Source organism: Phalacrocorax carbo, chromosome 20 (genome assembly GCF_963921805.1).
Source record: "Phalacrocorax carbo chromosome 20, bPhaCar2.1, whole genome shotgun sequence".
In the NCBI taxonomy this organism is placed as follows: domain Eukaryota; kingdom Metazoa; phylum Chordata; class Aves; order Suliformes; family Phalacrocoracidae; genus Phalacrocorax; species Phalacrocorax carbo.
This window is the reverse complement of record NC_087532.1, coordinates 7,687,431-7,707,312: the sequence shown is the minus strand read 5'-3', so window position 1 is coordinate 7,707,312 and position 19,882 is coordinate 7,687,431. Positions and strand designations below refer to the sequence as shown.

At 45.5% G+C, this 19,882-nt stretch overlaps 1 protein-coding gene across 5 annotated transcripts in view; it reads right to left on the bottom strand.

Annotated features, from left to right (window-relative positions):
- UBR4 (ubiquitin protein ligase E3 component n-recognin 4) overlaps positions 1-19,882 on the bottom strand; it is an 80,223-nt gene that overhangs the window by 14,174 nt on the left and 46,167 nt on the right. For all 5 annotated transcript variants that reach the window (XM_064470385.1, XM_064470386.1, XM_064470387.1 and 2 more), the window contains 25 exons: positions 19,798-19,876; positions 19,100-19,342; positions 17,997-18,165; positions 17,242-17,386; positions 16,460-16,545; positions 15,859-15,946; positions 15,533-15,726; positions 14,244-14,483; positions 12,927-13,065; positions 12,259-12,384; positions 11,964-12,092; positions 11,168-11,511; positions 10,847-10,937; positions 10,408-10,492; positions 9,821-9,948; positions 8,992-9,121; positions 8,358-8,515; positions 7,710-7,819; positions 7,030-7,171; positions 6,191-6,272; positions 5,034-5,207; positions 4,483-4,604; positions 3,023-3,220; positions 2,816-2,896; positions 387-474 (listed from right to left, as the gene is read on the bottom strand). In XM_064470385.1, the coding sequence (XP_064326455.1) occupies positions 387-474; positions 2,816-2,896; positions 3,023-3,220; positions 4,483-4,604; positions 5,034-5,207; positions 6,191-6,272; positions 7,030-7,171; positions 7,710-7,819; positions 8,358-8,515; positions 8,992-9,121; positions 9,821-9,948; positions 10,408-10,492; positions 10,847-10,937; positions 11,168-11,511; positions 11,964-12,092; positions 12,259-12,384; positions 12,927-13,065; positions 14,244-14,483; positions 15,533-15,726; positions 15,859-15,946; positions 16,460-16,545; positions 17,242-17,386; positions 17,997-18,165; positions 19,100-19,342; positions 19,798-19,876 (3,571 nt within the window). The remainder of the gene's footprint in view (positions 1-386; positions 475-2,815; positions 2,897-3,022; positions 3,221-4,482; positions 4,605-5,033; positions 5,208-6,190; positions 6,273-7,029; positions 7,172-7,709; positions 7,820-8,357; positions 8,516-8,991; positions 9,122-9,820; positions 9,949-10,407; positions 10,493-10,846; positions 10,938-11,167; positions 11,512-11,963; positions 12,093-12,258; positions 12,385-12,926; positions 13,066-14,243; positions 14,484-15,532; positions 15,727-15,858; positions 15,947-16,459; positions 16,546-17,241; positions 17,387-17,996; positions 18,166-19,099; positions 19,343-19,797; positions 19,877-19,882) is intronic.

Below are 19,882 nucleotides of genomic sequence, written 5' to 3'. Positions count from 1 at the left end.
GGACAGACACAGATTGTGAAAAGAGGAAGCAGTCACAATATGGCAAGCTCGTGCAGGGACAGAACAATGAAGCAAAATAGAGAGTGCAGTAGGACACATTTCCCAGCAGTTCAAGTCACTTCAACTGTATCAAATTTGAAAAGAGCTACGAGCAGGAATATGAAGAAGGGCCAGGCAGAACAGTCCTGTGCCACGCAAGTGTTCATGTTTGAAGTACAGACTTAAAGCGTTAAAATCCTCCTCTGCTCTAGGTGAAGCAGGTAAATGTAGCAAAAGCAACATCAATCAACTTTAAGCTCACTGCTGTAAGGATAATAGTGTCGTTGCTCTGCAGCGAACCGCAGATTTCAAATCTAATCCCAGCTTTCAGGAGACAAGTGCGTTACCAGTAGTGGAGTCGAGAGACTCGATGAATTCCTCAGTTGCATCTCCTAGTAACCCTCGCATGCGGTAAATGATCCTCATCGGCTCCCCCTGCAAGAGAGGAGAGCATTATATTAACTATACCTCTGTGGACACTTGCACACAAGCCTGGTTCTCGTTACAGCGTGTAATGGACACTCCAGCCTCAGTTCTCCTTTGCCCTGTTTTGACTGCGGATGACAACACAGAGAAATCTTTCACTCCCTCGTTCTCCCCTTACTGAGATGTATTAAAAACAGCAGTAAAGCCACCACCTGCAAAACCAGCAATAACTCATCTATTGGTCTGTCCACTTTTCCTAGCGTTGCCAATTAGATGGACAGGCGGGTAATGAACAGTCTCTTCCTCCTTATATCTTCTCCAACAGTTTCTTTCAACACCAGTGAAAGATCTAGCCAGGCAAAACATGTTCATCTATAGTGAAGCACCTGCTTTCCACAGCAACCTTTCCCTCCCAGGGTATTGCACTGCATACCTGGGAAACACAGGGATCAGGCACAGCCCAGTAAATGAAGCAGGAGAAGCTAATTGGATGAGTGCTTTCAAACAGATAAAATCTGCAGTGATGGAAAATGGAAGAGGAGGAGTTAAAGGCAATTTAACGAGCTTTCAGTAAGACAGTATATTACTAAAATGATACAGCCAAACCCACTGAAGCACCAGCTGGGCTTTTACCCTGGGAAAGGGCTAGTTTTCCAGATGCATTTCCAGCTGGAAATACTGACAGCATATCACTAAACTTTCCATTTTAATCCATAGGTCTGAATAAAAAGCAGAAAAGAAAAATCCCAGATTTGGGAGCAGGAGACCTTGCGAGAGAAAACCTGTCAGAGAGCGCGCTAAGCCTAATGTGGAATAAGCAGTGCTTAATGTCACAGCAAATACATAAGCGCAGGGAAAGCCCCGGGGGGAAGATCTGCTCAAAGGCCATGCTAGAGACCAGCAATTAACACCACAGGGGCCCTGGTAAAATGGCAGATGAACAAAAAAAAAAGCCAGCGAGAGACAAGGGAAACAAGAAGGGGCCTGAGGTTGCGTTCTTGTACGCCTGTCTATTTCCTAGGGAACGTGAGCTGCAGCTCCAGAAGCGCTTTGCGGAGGTGCACACAAAGGAAGACAGATGAAGGCTGTTCATCGACAGGAACGCTGAGCAAACTCTGCCTTTCACCGTCAGCACTGCATCCTGGGAGAGCCGCACCCCGGCTACAGCTCGGCATCTCACGGGAACGGCACCTCGCCGCTCCGAGCGGGCGGGCAGGCTGGGACAGAGCAGGCAATGATTTCCCTCGGTAACTTGACAGAGTTCAAATTAGATTTCACAGTTTAAGACCAGCACCGCACTTCCCTATGCAAGTTGGTACCTTGCTAAGAAATTATCACTGTCACCTAGCTTTGGGCTTGACTTCGCAGTACAGAAGGCTTTTTTGCTTAAATAAAGCTTGATGAGTACCATTCCCTGGATCATAATTCACTGAAAACAGGCATTTTGTTTGAATCCTTCCCCACAAGCACAGCAAACAATTGGTTTCAGGAAACGGAGGTTTCAGCCAAAGGTGACGGCGACCCAAGAGTAAATGAGGAATGAACAAGAAATGCTGGGCACAGTAGTCTTGTTTTATGTTCTCAGGAGCTACTAGCAGTGCCCCTAAGGAACATATGACAAGACTGAGTCTGCTGGATTCCTTTTCAGTTGGAGTTTATTTTAGTGGCTACAAGAAAAGGAAGGGAAGAGCTCGTTCTGGACCACGTCCACCTCTGGAACAAGCTTACTGTGACATGGTGGACTAGTCCCTTAAGACTGTTGGGTCCGTTTCTTTATCTGAAAAACAGGCAATACCCACTATTAGGAGCAAACTGGGAGGATGAAACCTGTCAACTTCTTGAGATCCCTACATGAGAAGCACAAGAGCAGAAGTGCAAAGTAATCCGGAGAAATGTTGGATGCTCTCTCTGCATAAGTAACTTGGGTTCATTGCTGAAGCGCAGATTGATGGAGCAATCTGGTGTCCCTGTCTGTACCCATGCATTAAACTGTCACGTGCAGATGGAGTGTGAAATGCGCTTTGAGAGGCGCTGTGACACACAGTTCAGCTATTTCCCCCAGAGGGATGTAAGAAAGTTTGTTACTCGCAAAGACAGTTCACGTACCCGATCCGCTGCACAGCCAAGCTCCATACACTCACCCGGGTCAGCATTACGTGCTTTAAATCACTTTACATTGCAGAACTGAGTAACAGTCTGTCCTAGGAGAGCACAAAAACGTGCTGACCCAGAAATTTTATGCCAGAAAATAAATCCTGACTCGTGGGACTTTTTACTTCCCCCACCATTTATTTGTTAATATCATGGACAGGCGCCTTGTGCTGTTAACACACATAAAGATAATACATACCTCATTAGTGGGACACCACACCTTCTTGTAGACCTCAGCCACAGGCAGATCCAAACTGATGATCTTATTGTTCACCAGAAGCTGAAAGGGAGAAATTAAAAAGTCAAGAGCAAGCTCCCATTGCATCACCGTTCCAACAATCGTCAGCTGCCTAGATATGGCATCCCCACGCATCTGCGCAAGAAATCCACCCTTGTGCTTTCTCACCTCCATTCCACTGTCATCCTCCAGCAGAGCCACCAGGTCACAGTCCTGACAGATTTTGTTCTTGATGTCCCTCATGAGCGGCCCAATGCCAGGCTCATTACTGCTGTAGGGATTTCCTGGCATTCTGCCCTGTAAGAAGTCTTCCTGCTGTGGATCTTTCTCCAGAGTTACAAAGAACTCAGTCACTTCATTCTCTTCCTAAAGAACAGCAGCAGAGACAGAGTGAGTAAGTTTTCCCCTAACCACGCTCCCATTCCTGCATTTTTATGGTAGCAAGTGACAGGAGGTCCCTAAACCTCCACTCCTTTCGTCACTGGTGCATCCTGCCGTACACTGCCACACATGGGGCATGCAGGGGATGTCTAGGGTCATTTAGTAAGCAAATTCCTCAGCATGAAACAATACTACTGGTTCTGCTCTTCTCTACAGAGCCTGTCACAGCAGGGAACCTGAATACTAAAACCCCCAAATGGGATACCATAACACTACAGTTCTACGCTGACTAATATTAAATCATTATTGTAAAGAGTATTCTTTTTTGCCAAAATGCAGGCAACTGTATCAATACAGTTCATATATATTACTATATATAACTAATATAGTTCTAATATATAATTCAAATATATAACAACATATAATTCAACAAGAGCAAGTGCAGGGTCCTGCCCTTTTGGGAGGAACAACCCCCCGCACCAGCACAGGCTGGGGGGGACCTGCTGGAGAGCGGCTCTGCTGAGAGGCCCTGGGGGTGCTGGGGCGCAGCGAGGTGACCCTGAGCCAGCACCGGGCCCTTGGGGCCAAGGGGGCCAGCGGTGCCCTGGGGTGCATGAAAAGGAGTGTGGCCAGCAGGGCGAGGGAGGTTATCCTCTCCCTCTGCTCTGCCCCAGTGAGGCCACAGCTGCAGTGCTGCATCCAGTTCTGGGCCCCCCAGTTCAAGAAGGGCAGGGAACTGCATGAGCAAGTCCAGCGAGAGCTACGGAGATGCTCAGGGGTCTGGAGCATCTCCCTTGTGAGGAAAGGCTGAGACACCTGGGTTTGTTCAGCCTGGACAAGAGAAGGCTGAGGGGGGATCTCATCAGTGCTTATAAATATCTGAAGGGCGGGTGTCAGGGGGATGGGGCCGGGCTCTTTTCAGTGGTGCCCAACGCCAGGCCAAGGGGCCACGGGCACAAGCTGGAACACGGGAAGTTCCCCCTGAACATGAGGACAAACCCCTTCCCTGTGCGGGTGCCAGAGCAGGGGCACAGGCTGCCCAGAGAGGCTGTGGGGTCCCTTCCCTGGAGACATTCACCCCCCGCCTGGACGCGGCCCTGTGCCCCTGCTCTGGGGGTGCCTGCTCCAGCAGGGGTGGGACGGGGTGAGCTCCAGAGGGCCCTGCCAACCCCCGCCAGTCTGGGATTCTGTGATCTGTTTAAGAAATCTAACTTTCTAAGCGATGCTACAGCCATCTCTGTACTTACAGGATAGATAATACTGCACAGTCTCTCAAAGATGAAGACTGGAGTCCTGTAGTCATCAAGGCTGTAACGTTTTGCAGTCTCTATACACACGGCCATAAATGCTTTGGTTTCAGATTCTGTGCCTGCCAAGAAACGGAAGTATTAAAGACACAGGAGTCCATTTTACAGGTTCCCTTTAACTCAGCATACACAATAAATCTGTCTGCAATAAGCACCATACTTTGGTGCCCTCTTCTTTTGCATATCCACTACTGAAAAGATGAAAGGCTATTTATTGGTATGTTTACTAGGAAAACCCTTTGCATGCTTGGGCTGCAGTAAAGCAATCCCATAAAAAAGGGGGAGGTTTAAATTCCTGGAACACAAGAGACAACTCCAGGAATGTTATTTACCTTTTCTGTGCCATGAGGAAATATTGGAAGGTCCCAGCCATAAAGAAACCTTTCACTACCCTAGCCTTTTAGAAAGAAGGTCTTCGTGTGGCTGTAACCATCTGCTTTTTCGTTTCAGTTGACCCAGACTCTGGATTTACAGAACTGAGGTGGTTTTACCTGTTGTCATATCTTCCAGCATCTCCAGCAGCATGTCCTGCGTTTCATCGATCAGCTTTGTTCTCTGTACCACTAACTTCCTCAGGCACAGGTAGCCATTCAGGACTGTACCCACCAGGCGGCTTTTGAAGTGCCGTTTGATGGACTCCACCTCCACGAAGGATGAGAGAAGACCTATAAAGCAACGAGATATTTGGGAAGTGGGAGAGAGAGTTTGATTTCTTACCTCTACATTTCACGTGGCCAGCAAATAGGGCACAATATCATAAGAGCAGCACGATGCAATGGCTTGTTACAACTCCCATTGTCAGTCTGTGGTTTAAAGCTCACTTCTATGAACTGAATGGTTGGAGGCAAAACCCCTGGCCTGCAAGAGCTGCCTTATAATTTATACCATATGGGACCATGGTGAGGGAATGAGGAAAGGAGCTTTCCAAGTGCTTGCTACGAAATTCTGCAATTTTTGTTTGACATTTTTCTGTCACAAGACATTTCAAAAGCAGAAGACTGCTCCCCTTCTAATATTTAAGCTAGCGCTGATGATGTGACAGCAAGTGCGGTACGTGACTTATCAGTTCTATCACCAAATTGGCCATTCCTGTAACAAAGAATCAGCTAACACTTGGATTCCTTCCCATGACATATTCATCGTCATGCTTTTTCTTGCAAGAAGCCAGGCTTTATCAGCCTACTAACTTTTGAAGAACATGGAAGAAGATACGAAAAAGAGTGACCTAGCTAATGACTGACTTCCATTTCCAACACGTTTTTGAAAAAAGCTGCACTAGAAGATACAAAAACGAACAGCTACCATAGAGTAAGTAGGTAGGAAACAACAGGTAGGAATAAATGAGCAGTGTTTACAATGGTCCCGGGAATAAATGCACAATAAACGCAATTAAGAAACGGAGAAGAAAAGTGATGTGACGAAGTTTGTTCATGATACGTTACCACAGTTCAGGTAATTAAAACCTAAAACTGACCACAAAAAAATACAGAAAAACCTGTTACGGATTACAGGCTAAATTGATGGCAACAATCCAGTGCTGACAATCATAAAACACTGAATCACATCTCAAATTCTGCTACATGCTACACAGCAGCGATCACCCCATCTCTAATCCTACTACAGGACTTGTGCTGGTGTTACCAGATACCTGTGAGACTCTTCAAGGCATATCCCTGCTGCAAATCAGTGCTGAGTGTTGCTTCCTCCAAGGCAAGTAAACGAGCTATTTCCTGAAAATAATTAACAAGCCCATTAGGACGAGAAACTGCAATGCCAATAATGATTAGCTGGCGAGTGGCTAACACGGGGTGCAAAGGTAGGCAGCGAAGAAACAGAGCCAGCCCCAGAGAAACCAGAACTGCAATGCAGCAGCAGGGAGGGAAGGGGGAGAAGAGAGAAAAACTACGCCACTCATCCTCCTTGTCTTCTCCCTATACCTAGGGGATGCTTTGCTCCAGTCCATGATGGACTCAAGGCCACCATTAATAGAGAGTGTGCCATCTGCCTCTTAGGAGCGCACTGGGGATTACCGCAGCAAACCCGAGACCTGGCACTCTGAAAACTGCAACTTAAACACAGTGCTTCTCCAACAGGCTGTAATACACACTTGAGGAATGGTAGCACACCTAATCCTCCCTTGTCATTAAGGGCTTTTAGAGTCCAGCCTGGCAGCTAAGACAGCTTCCAGCTTGGACCTGGTGCCAAGACAGTGTAGCAATATTTATACCCTTTAGCATAGCTGCCCCCAGAGCAGTTAATTAATATGTACCAGCCAGTTTGTGCTGACGAATGCTACTGCTGGGGCTAAAACCACTGTAACTCTTTCTGTTCAGAGACGACAGCGCAGAAGGGTGAACTTCATAAACCTGCCAAGGGTCAGCAACAGGGCACCGAACAAAAAGATGAAGACTTCAGAGCAAAAAGCCAAACCAACAGGTCAGGGACAAGCCTTCTGTTGCTACCTATTTCCTCCATACGAGTCCATACCTTAGTGATGAGGCTGCCAATATAGGGCAGAACCCCCCTGGCTGCCAGGTAGACTTTCCAGTGGGCCGGTTTGATGAGTTTCTGATACAGTGCCAGGTACTCGGCAGCACACTCACCAGCAATACTCAGCTCATCCAGGTAGCTAGTAAAGAGAAACACAAGCTGACGACGACTTCACAGTAAGAGGTGTTCACAGCTTAAGGACACCATGGAAAGAATGAAAAAGCCTCCAGAACTCTATCCTCCCTGTTGTCCTCCTAGCTAACAGCATAACTGATACTCATTACTCGGTGGCTAAAGTGGTATTTTGCCCCATAAAAACAGTTCCCCAACTGTGCTACTAGCATCAACCGGAGTAAGTTATGTCACAGGAGCTCACCCTATTATTTCGCTGTCTAAGAGGAAGGAGAAATGTTGTCCCCACAGCTGAACACCATCTGCTTGCTTCTGGAAGCAGCACAGACCTGCAATAGCTTATTGCCAGACAGCAAAAAAAAAAAGAGATCTTCCTAAAACTATACCATCCCAGATAACTAAGTTTTAGAATCCAGCCCAAAAAGACCTACAAACCAGAGGTATACAAGGGAAAGGTGTAAGAAAAGTTGGAAGAAGAGAGAGATTCTCATGGGAGTTAAAGAAAAATAATCCCGCAGCCGTCAAGTGTGGCAACACAGAAATACCTTGTCAGGAGATCAAGGACCTGCTGTTTGCGGCTGGGGATGGTGGCCAGAGCTTCCACAATAGTACACGCAGCCTGCCGTGCAGCTTGAGTGGCAGGTGTAAACAGCACCTAAGGCAAGAGCGTTAAAATAGGGTATCATTTGATGTGGACAGATAAACTAGTGGTATCTTACAAAAAGGCAGAGCATCCAATAGGTCAGTTTGGTGACCTGGTGGCAGTGTTCTCTTGTTCTTCCGAACACTTGGTTCTGTGACAATGCCTACTTTGCTCGCCACCAAAAGGTTTAAACAGCGCACTGCGTAGGCGACATACTTATCCACATACACAAGAACAAAAACTTTTGCTCAGGACCTATGAAAATTCAGTAGTCAAAAGAGCAGCTAAGTAGTCAGGTAGGAGGAGCACCGTGGCAGTAAAAGGTTCAGAGTTTAAGAACATGCAGACTACTGGATAAATGTCTAAATGTAGTATTTTTAAGGGAACAGAGCTGCAAACCTGACCTGGAATTAGATGCAGTCAATTACAGTCTCCCCAAATATCACCGCTCATATCATCCGCAAAGTGCACGAAATGCAGCAAACAACCAATAATCTCCGAGTGCCAACCCTGCCCAGTCCGTCCCGCTGGAGCTTTCACCCACGTTTACCTGTCGCAGCCAATTGTTGTGTCCCAGCTTGAGATCCAGAGGGCAAGTTCTCTTCCCACGGCGACTCATAAACTGTTTCCATTTCCAGATGTATTTTTCTGACAAGTAGAGCTGGTGAAGCTCAGCTTTGCTGGGAGATTTCCCATTGGCATCTATACCTGCGATATTGAACACAGCTTAAGGGAACTATCAGCAGCTAATAACTGCACACTGCCATTGTATTTCCTTTGTAGCGGGACACTCCAAACTCCAGCTGAGGGGCTGAGTAGCTTCTCATTTCTTTATGCTGCCATTTGCACTTCTGTGCGGAGCTATGTTCAACTCCAAGCCAGATGCAATTCCCACAGCCTCTCAGGGAATTCAACCGGCTTTTCAGTTGGCTAGTATAGTTTTATAGTTTTAAATAAGCAACAAGTTTCATTTTGTCACATTTCCTGATTATCCTCAGGCACAGCGCAGCCTAGAAGAGTCAGACCTACAACCTCTAAGGACTACACAGCCAAGTGTGAAGATTCCTAGCAGATGTCATGGGACAGAAGCTAACAGAACTCCACAGAAGTACATTCCTTATTAAACCTGGAGGAACATACATGTTCCTTCACAAAATTGCACAAAGTTAGAAGCACAGGACTACCTCTGGCGGGGAGGCACTTTTTCCAAGCTTCATACGATGCTTTGGGGTCCCTCTTGAGCCACAGCTGAGCTTGTGCATGGATTTCATTGCTGTAAGGCTTCACAGTGGTGAGAGCATCCACAGGCACATCCTAATAAACAAAAAAGCTCTGTGATTCTTCAGAAAGCCACAGCCTGTTCTCTTAAGAGAAACTCCTGTAGGTGGATCACTGGTTGTGTGCAGCTCTTGGACAACAGCAGGGTATACAGTTTCTGTTAACGACAAACTAAGAGAGACGCCTCACTCCAGTTACTACTGAAGTATCAGTAAACCCATCTTTGATGTCCGTTTGTGATTATCAGACAGCTAGATCAAAGCAGAAACACACCTTCTCCCTTGCAAATATTATCCTAAATTACAGTCAAGAAGCAGCCAATCAATATAATTTTTACCAGAATTATAGCTACTCTCTGTAGGTACTTAATTTTACCACATTTAGGTACTTGATTCTACAAAACCATTGAAAGCATAAAAAGCTTCCCAAAAATAATCCAGCTGTAGCTTTGAAGTAGCTCTTTCCCTATGCCTCAATCTGAGCATAAAAAAAGCAAAGCCCTGTTTTGGATAGCAGTGGTCAAAGCCGCCAGAGAACAGTGAAAATAGAAAGCAGTTGCCTGGAATTTGCAGCCTGCAAAGACAAGAGTTGCAGTACTTGCGCTTCCCTAGTAACCGTGACCAGGAAAAGCAAGCCCTGGCTTCCTCACAAAGTTATTAATCACTGAGATCAGTGTGCCAGAGTTTAATCAGCAAATTTTCAGACGCTTTGCTCAGCATCGATCTAAGGCAGTACCTTGTTTTTCTTGCTAGTTGGAGCAGGTGGCTTGATCAGCTTTTGAAGAATGCGCAGGCACATGAGGGTGATGTTTTCGACCACCACTGGAGTCTTAATGTTCACTGCCATCAGAAAGAGGCTGAGAGCTGAAAGACAGACGTAAGTTTTCATTCCCCTGCCCGATCTGCAGATAGGACACCTCCGCAGCTCTATACAGCACATTAGAAGTGTTCAGAGTTAGGTAAGACCTCATTTCCTCAAGCAAAACGATCACATTCTCATGCAGCCATGGATGGAAAAAAATTATTTTCTATTACAGCAAGAGTGTCTTGCAACCCTTCCCTTCACACCTCCCTCTTTCTAGTTCTCAACACTCCTGTTTCAAGCACTACCCCAAGACAAAGCTATCTGGTGCTAAGAACATTTTTAACCCATTACATTTAATTTCATTAATTTAATTAAATTTAACCCATTAACACATTTAATTGTGATTACACAAGCTATCTGAGTTGGCATCAGTTCCCTTTCTTAAGGTCTTACTATAGTGCATGGAGCTGGGCACAGCACTTTAAAATAAAGCTTTCGCACTAGCCGTTTGAACTCACCACAACGCAGTCGGAGCTCCCAGCAGCTGTCTTCCTTCGAGATGGAATCTGTTAGCAGCAACATTTCATACTGGAGGCTGCTAGCCTGTAACACAGACACAAGTTCAAAGGCTTAAGAAGTCTTGGTGACGCAGCGGTCCTTTTTGTCATCTGATACTTAAAAAACACACAGGTTCAAAACACACCGATCTAAGTAAATTTACTCCCATGCCCATTTGGGATGATGGGCAACCATATTTGAGAGTGCTGCAAGCAACAGCCAAGACAGTCAGAACTGCCTGAGGAAACTCGGGTATAAACTAATCACCTAATTCTGTCCTTTGCTCTAATGTTTATCTTCACTCCTATCAAGACACAAACACCTTCTGTATTACAAATTGACTCCCAGGAATTGCAGTGGGGCAGAAAAAAGAAACAGGAAAACACTGGAGTCTCTCACCAGGTCTGGATTTGCCCAGTGTCCCTTCAGAGCTGCAGAAACCTTCCCAATGATTAAGTCATTCATTTGCTGTGTGGCCTCTGGGTTGTCCCTAATTCCAGAAGGAAAAAGAGAACGCTGTTACGCCGCGCTTGTACTAAATACCGAAAGCTCCTGGGATTTCAGCTTAGTTGGCAACAAATGTACAAGCAGTTACAGTCTATGGTTTGCTGATGTATCTCCCCTATGAAGCTACTCCCTTCTGATCGTGCATTTACAAGCACGTGGCTTTCCAAAGTTCACTGGAAGTCAGAGGGCTGCAAACACTGAGCCAGACCTAACCTGGTCAGAAGGCACATGAGCTGACGGACCTCCTCCCGCATGGTGGCTGCGCCCCGGCGCAGGTTGTAGTCAAAGAGCTCTCGGATAAGGCCCTGGGACACCAGGATATGCCTGATGGCAGAGTTGGTCGCCAAAGCCCGGAGCAGCGTTATGCAGTGTTCAGTGACGGCCGAGGCACAGCCGTAGCATTTAGTTGATGATGTGTGACCACAGCCTAAAACAGACAAGGCACGGTACTGGCTGGCAGTGAACGTGGGCTGGACGGTGGTTCGCGAGGACTTCGTTGCTGCCTCCCTCTGTTGGAGATCATATTCCAGGAGCTCCTTTCGAGAGGCAAACACTTTCTGGAAACACAGAAAAAGAGAAATGAAAGTTGTGGAATTGTGAGGCAGCACATAATTGCTCATCCCATTCACAGGTTATTTGCACTGTGTATTTTGTGCAGGAACATCTTTAACCATGTATCTCAAAAACTTGAAACCCTCCATGCCGACGGCAGACTTGGGAAATCCATCAGAAGCATCAGTCTAATTCCCAGTTATCGGACCTGTTTAGAGGCTTGTTGTCTACGTTACATGCCATGTAACGCTGGATATGTAACAAATCCAAAGTCTTAATAGTAAACATAGCTTTTGGAAATTATTATTTTGTTATTTCCCCAAAAATATGCAGCTGATCACCTACTGTTAATGATATTAAACACAGAACAGCAACATATTACTTTATTTCTGATACACACCATATCTGGTGACAGAAGAAAACCCGTAACACAAATGCAAATCAAAGCACATCATACCTGGATGATTTTGGAAAGTTCATCGAAAGAGTTCTTGCAGTCACCACAATACTCCTGTGCTAACTGGAGTATATATCTATTCACACTAGCTGAGGTAGAACTTATCCCTCCACTACCACCAGATTCGTCCTGGAACAGAGGGGAAAAGAAAAGGGAATCATATACAGAGGCTGCATGCAAAAGTAACAACTGAAGAACAGCATCTGAGGCAAGGACCTTTAGTTGCTCTGGCAGTACAAAGGCCAGTGTCTCACCAGCCTGGGGCTCTGTGCAAGATCCACCTGCCCCTTGTTACCTGTGGCTTTTCAGGAGCCGCCTCATTCACTTTACACAGAAGGTTTTCCAGCTGTGGTCGGTGTCCCATGAGCTGGTGATACACTCGGTCAGCCTTGTCAAGGAGAGTGTTGATGTTTGTTACTGCCTAAGAATAAAAAAAGGAAAGAAAATCTGTAAAATTGTTCAGACACAATTTTTAATTTTACAGAACGACAACCACCAAACTCCACATCTTCTGTCTTTTGCATTTTTCTGGAAAAAAAATAAACAAACTATGATTCTGCACCCTGCTTCTGCCATGAGTACCCCTCTGCTGACACCATCCTCAGCACCCTTATCCTTTGGGACAGCCCACGTACTGCACTGGGCTCTTCACTGATTAGCAGGGTTCCTCAGATGGGATGGTAACACGTACGGTACAACCCAAACTCACCCCCTTTTACAGCAGGACAAAGAGATGCAGTGCTAGACAGCCAGCTTGGAAGTGAAGCACTGAATTATGTCTTTCAAAGAACTACTTACTTGGTGTACAAGACAGTAAATACGGAATGCATTAGTCAGTAAGAAGCTTTGAGAGAGCACTGCTTTTCATGTTACTCCCAAGAGGGATGGGCTTCTGATGTCCCTACACCGCTGACCTGGCCAAGAGATACAGCATTTCGTTAATGAATCTGGTATTAGTCTCACCTTCTTCCGATCCTCTTCATTCTCTATGGGATCCACTGCACAGCAAGGCTTGGCGTACAACATGAAGTCAAAGCGAGCATATTTACAGAACCCACAGGCGTTGCAAAGGAAGGGATCTTTCTCGTCATAATTAATAGATCTGAAAGGCAAGCCAGAAAGGTCAAAGAATGCAGCTGAGCTTTACCAACGTAACTGAGGCAATGAAGTAAGCTGTGAATGGACTCAGTAGGTAAGAGAGAAGGATGGCCCCTAAAATGTCTAACCTGCCAAACTGCCCTGGGGAAGCCACAACTGAAATACATGAGGTACATGAGAATCAAAAGCTACAAATCAGGAAAAACAAAAAAAACCCCAAAACCAAACCAAACAAAAAAAAAATCCTTTACAGAAGCGGTGCCGCATTCTGGCCAGAAAAAGCAGGAACAGATGTGAACTTGTTCCCAACAACTCTGCTTTAACTACAGCAATTCCCAGCAGAATGTCAGACGAGGGCACCGTGCCCTTTACGAGAACACAGATAAAAAGAAACCGTTTTTGTAAGGTCGAGGCTTTCAATAGCTCTCACTCTTTACCCAGTTGCAGCAGGACTAGCTACAGCATACTTATTATCCCATTGCAGACCAGAGTATGACCCGAACTGATTCAGAGCTCCCACAATTCAAGAAGGGATATGGAAACCTTTCAATACACCAGTAATCACCTGATCTAAGGGAAGAATCTGCTAAACACCTTGAATCCCATGAAGATCAGAGAGGAATATGGGACAACAATAAGGGGAGAAGAGCTATCAGATAAGGAGACAAAACTCACAAAAGAGAAGGATTTATAATACCGTAGTGAAAGCTTGAATAGCGCACAGTAAATTACGCCCTGGGCCCTGCTCTGAATGAGGACAGTACAACAAAAGCTCTGAATAGACAAGCGAGCACTGTCCGTCCTGCACGCTAAGTCAGGGAGCCTGTGGAGAAACCCCCCTGCGATCGTAAGATTGAACTCCAGCCTCACGCCCTTCAACAGGCAGGCCAAAAATAACCTCCTCCTGGGAATTTTCTTTTTTAAACTTCTGAGGGCTTGATGTGAAACTTCTGCTGTCTTTCAGCATTGCCGTATCAGGTTTCCTTTGTTAGCCTGTATTAACATTAAATCCCTGTAAGCCTGTTTTATACTTCTCGACTAATTTGATTGGGCGGTTGTATCAACCAGAATCATGTATTTAAATAACAGGCTATTTTGTTGAACACCCAACACGGGCAACAGCACGAGGGCTCTGCAAACCCCCCGGCACCGGCTCCGTGGGGAGGAACAAGGATGATGTACCTGCACTTGTGGCACTGGTACACGTTTTCGCCGCAGTTCCCGCACACCCCCGGGTTGGCTGGGACGGATGCGCTACACCGGGGGCACTGCAGGGTCTCCGTGGAAGCCTGGTAGTTCTCATAGAAATCTGCAAATTCAATCATCAGGTTGGAAGCCACAATGGGCAGCGGCAAATCAATCTTCACCTCCGTCTGGCCTGGGGTCAGCTGGACTTTTTTAGCTTTGTGCCAACGAGCCGGCCTGGGAAAAGGCAAGAAAGTGGCATGGTTTTTCAGTGGGGAAGCACCCTTCCTGCCCACATACGAAGGGAAGCCAAATGCAACCGTCTCAGCTCCAAATCTACTTTAAAAGGGATGAATGGAGAGCAGTTCTAGGATTCGTTTCCTTAGCTTCTGTATTGACATGATATGTAGCCAGAAATACATTTTAAGCCTTTATCCTCTTCATAGAGAGAGACTGTTTAGGATTAAAGAGCTGTTGATGCCTCATGGAAAAACTTTAATTCTACAGACATTTTCTAGGGATTTTCACCTCCATTTTTTTATTAGTAAGGACATTTGCATGAAAACAGGATATTTATTTCTAAAGATCTCATCTGCTTCCACTGCTTATTCTCAACCTGAAGTCAGAATCCTCTCTTTGTGACATCATAATCCTCTCCACAGCAGCCACTTGTGATGTCACAGAGGATTAAGACTTCAAATAAGCAATAAACGGCAGGCACAGATTAATCCCTAAGCCAAAGAGATCTGATTCTGGTGAGAACATCTCAAGAAGTAAGAAGGGAAAGCATATAAGCAGAACTGGCTCCAGACTGAGCAATGTATTGAAAAGGAGCCATTTTTCATGGGTAGAGCAGCAGCCGAGAGCTAGGCCATCCAACTTCTAATTTTAATTCTACTCTATGGCTTTAAACAAGTAACGTTAATGCTTTCTGCATTTCTGGACACACTGCAAGGTCCAAATCCCTTTCTGAGTGAAACTCTCCAGGAGGTGCTCCTGGTACTAATACTGGTTGCCACACAATTAAGTTAGGTGCTTAAAGCCGAGCCTGTACAAAGTTTGCATACACAGATTTTACAGCTGTATTTCAAGCTCTAGGTGAAATTTGGATCTTTTCTTCAGCAACTTATTGTAGGGGATTCAGAACAATCCCACCCGATGTGGGCTGACAGTGACGAGTAATAGTCTACGAAGGAACACCAGCTAAAACAAGAAGCCAGGCACCTCAGTAGGAACTGTGATGTCAAATTCAGAGACTTGCTCACAAAAAATATGGACAAACGTACTTGTTTTTCAGCTCCACTATGGCTTGTACTGTCCTGTTGTTGTAATAGAGGTTGATGGTTCGGACCATTTTAGTTCGCTTCAGGTCTCCTATCTTCACTGTCACTTTGCTGATGGTGTGGCTGCCGATTAGTTTCACCACTTGCTGAGTGGTCGTATACCGCGTGTCCACTTTAATGGAGGAAAGCTTGATGTACTGAGAAGACAAAACCAAGGACACGGTGCATATATAATCACATCCCAAAAACCTCAAACACAGCAAATCCTGCTGCAGGAAACGGCTGGGATCCCTATAATAGGGAAGGGTTTCTGAACCACAGTTACTTACACAGAAGGGCACCTCTGGGTTATTGCAGACAAGGCAAGGGTCGCTCTCCAGGTAATAGCCATCAAATTCCACCAGCCCAGACAGCGTGCTGGAATGAGGGGAAGAACACTGACACATGTGATTTGGCATTCACTGTGTTTTAAACATACACCATTCGATCAGAATAGCTTTAGTTTACCCGTAGTCCCCAGTCCCAGATTTAGTAACAGAAGCATTACGATATAAAGCACCTTGAAAAATATTAGTTTTCACTAGGCAGCATTTTAGTATAAACTGCCAAGGTATGACTAAGAACACAACACCTAATTCTGCAAGTCTATATTCCTCCAATTGTTCCTAATATTTTGTAACATTTACTGAAAATGAAAGCAAAAAAGCTGAAGCCAAGCTACTGTTGATAGCGCACAGAATGTCACGTTTTTCAGATGGCAGAAAGGCACCTGCTCCTCTCCCAAGGCCAGCTGCAGCAAGCATGCGATCTCAGTAGGGGTCCTTCCTCCACCACGATTTTATTGGAAGGACTGTGTATTTCCCCGTGGATCGCAGCTCGTCTGCTGAAAAGCTCCTTTAGTGAAATGGATCAAAGTCAGAACTCACTCACTTGTAAATGTTGGAGTTCGGGTGGTTGGTAAGAATGTGGTTTTGAGTCCGGAGGATCTCCACAGCCTTTTGGGAGTATTCCTTCAACTGAAATACAATTAGGAAAATATTGTCTTCTCAACATTTTGGTTTTTTATTGCTACAAAGACATAAAGATACCTCATCCTGTGGCGTTGCGGGCCCCCCAGAAGATGCACACACTACACCCACAGGACTTTGTGGTTAAATCATTACCCAGGAATGTAATAGATCCTAAAATTAGACCTTTACCGCAATAAAAATGCTATTTGTCAGCCTATCACTGCAAATGCCCGCCAAGATTCATAAGGCATTCCCAGCTCTTTAAACATACGCATGCAAGTATCAGTGCGTCTAAATTACTTGCTCTCAAGCCCGCTGGTCCCCTAAGAAATCCTACCACTTCCTTTGTTCAAGAGTTGTGGTTACAAAAGATTTCTAGGAGCTGAAATATCAAGTCTAAAAATTAGAGCTAGAAGATAAATATATTTTCCCACAAAGGTTTCCTGTGGGAAAGAAGTTTTCCTTCTAAATAATGATAATAATTAAAAAAACCAACCCCAAAACAATAAAGCAAAAAAACCACACACAACTTTAAGGACCCTGCCGTTTTTTAACATTCAAATTTTGGGAACAAAAAATTCCCACCAGAAGCTCTTCAGACAGAAAATCTGCCCCAGCTGTATTACAAACAAGCACTAACGTAATTCATAGGAAGCAGCAGGACTTGGGACGCTGCACCTCCTTTTCAGAGCGACACCGTACCTTTTTCTCAGTTTGCTGTGTTTTCAGAGAGAAGTATCCCAGGAGATCTACAAACTGGGCAGCCTTTCTTCCATAGGCTGGAAGTTCCGGCCAGATTGACCACATGAGATCCAGCAATAATTCTTGCTGAGACTTGTTAGAGTTTCTGTTGAATGGATCGTATATCGGTTAGGCTTGTAAAGATCGCTGTATAGAGCGCATAGCACACGATCTTACTCAGGAAAAGACATGCTACAGTTCACCAAACTTGGAAACTATTATCTTGCTGTACATCAGACTTCACAGAGTTAAATCTCATCTCTTGGCACCAGCAGTTTTCCTGCACTCTCTGAAATGAAAACAGCTGTCTTGCAACAACTGAATAGTCCTGAAGGAGTTCAGCACCCTGAAGTGTGCCTTTCCCTACATAACTCCCACCTTTTAAACTGTACGAGTCTGCATCTGCCTCAGAAACTCACCCTCCCACAAGTACCTACTCCCACAGATGCCAGGAGCCAGATTCCACAGACAGAAATAAAATGCTTCTTGCAGATGACAACTCAAGTTGATCAGTAACAAATAAGTCACAACTTCCACCTCCAGCCCCAACAACTGCAAACCAGCGTGAGCAATTCAAGGGGATGCAATCATCTGCAAGCTCCAGCGTCCTTCAGGACAGAGGCTCAAACATGAACTCTTACACAAGGACAGAGCTCTCCATAACTGAGCTGAGCGTGGCAACGCAGAGCCAGGTCAGAGGCCCCCTCCCAGCTCACCTGTAGATGTGGAGCGCGAGGCAGTGGGCCTGCCATCTCACAGAGGACGAGTTGGACTCCAGCAAGAAGCAACGCAGGAACTGAATGAGGGTCTCCTTATCAGCAAACTTGTTCAGCTGGTTCACCAGAGCTGTACACAGCTGATCTTCCTGACTGCCCGAACTCTCGCCTAGGGGACACCGGGTGGCACAAGAAAGACTTAAGCAGATGAATGCAGTATCTCACAGGCAGGCCAGCTTCCTATTTTATACATCAGAGCGAGGATAATGGGGACAAATTACTGTGTTTCAGGCAACAAGCACGTTTAATGTTCCTTTCTTTTTCCAAAAATATAACCTAGTACTCCTGACTAACACAGAAGAAAACTGCTGGAAAACTTGTCAGTAAGGACGTGAGAAATGTGCTACGCATCCTGATAAAAAGAAAAGGATGGACCACGGGGCAGTGAAAGACTTGCAGAGGATCATCTGATAGAGAAGGACAAAATGGTTTATTGAAGAAAAGCCAAGAGAGAATTCAGAGAATTTATGCCCATGACTTTTATAGGAAAGCTTAATTACTTTCCCAGGACTTTGGATATCCATTAAGCAGCAGCCCTGGCTCCAACAAAGCTTACAAGTCAGACAGAGGAAACAAGTCTGAACATAATCATTGAAGAGCAGAGCTAACTGGGTGTGCATCTCCAGTACTTGGTTTAATTCCCATGAGCACTTCAACCTCCTACAACCCAGGATAGCCACGTTAGGCGGAAGCTACTTGGTCACTGGAACAGGCAATTTACATTAGGGAACTTAAAGCCCACTAAGTTAATAAATAATCACAGTGCATTTGGGAGATGCTCAACACTTAATTTCAGCCCCAAGTCTTAGGGCATACTGCTTCATCTTTGCCCCTCTCTAATCTACCTATGATAAAACTGCTTTTCTATCCTAATGATTGCTGAAGTTTGCAAGTCCCCTCTCCATGATCCATGACCCTTTCACAACAGTGGTTTTTACAACAACGAGAAGCAAGCAGTTCTCTCTAAATAGAAATAAGAAAGGCTGAGAGGAGCAGACTTCATCCCTAAAACCACCACAGAACAGGACACAGCTGCAGCTCACCCTCTCGCTCCTTTTCCTTTTCTTCTTTCTTGCTCTTTTTAGTGGAGGATTTGCTCTGTGTTGCTGGCTGCCCAGAGCCAGATGCTGCAGGAGCAGAGGTGGAAGAGGTGCTTGATGATCCAGAGGATGAAGCCACAGACAGCACTTTACTGCCACACAGAGCACAAGACAGCAGCTGCAGAAGAACTGGTGACACTCCTTCATCTACCAGGAAGCTGACTTGAAGGAGGAAATAGAGAACCGCTGCAGAGAGAAAAAGAAAATCTTTGAAGTCTGAATTTACAAAAAAATCAAAAAAATAAAATCCCCAGCCCAAAACCCTTTGAACATGACAAGGACCATCCCACAACCTCGCAGAACCTTCCTGCCCCTGTGCTACAGAAGCACAACGTTTGGGTACACCAAGGTAGTGTTTCATCCCAAATTACACACTGGCACAATGGCAGCGCAAGCAAGAGAACACAGATCTAGTCCCGTTCCAAGTTATCCATTATACCATATTCTGTTCTTCAGCTGAGGAACAGATGCAATTAGAGCACTGTGGTAATCGGTCCTGGAAACAGTTCAGTCCCACTCAAAACTCAGCTGTGTCCCCCCTTCTCCTCTGCTGAGCTGCTCCATCTGAGAAGTCCTGATTCAAAGCAAGACACGTAACGCATCCCCGCTGCTCCCCAAATAGTCTCAGAGAAAGAACTCACAGTCATCTTTAATGCAGAATTTCTGCCAGTTTACAGTTCTCTGTGTGGCAATCTCTGCACAAGCCTTTAAGTGTTCCATCTGAAA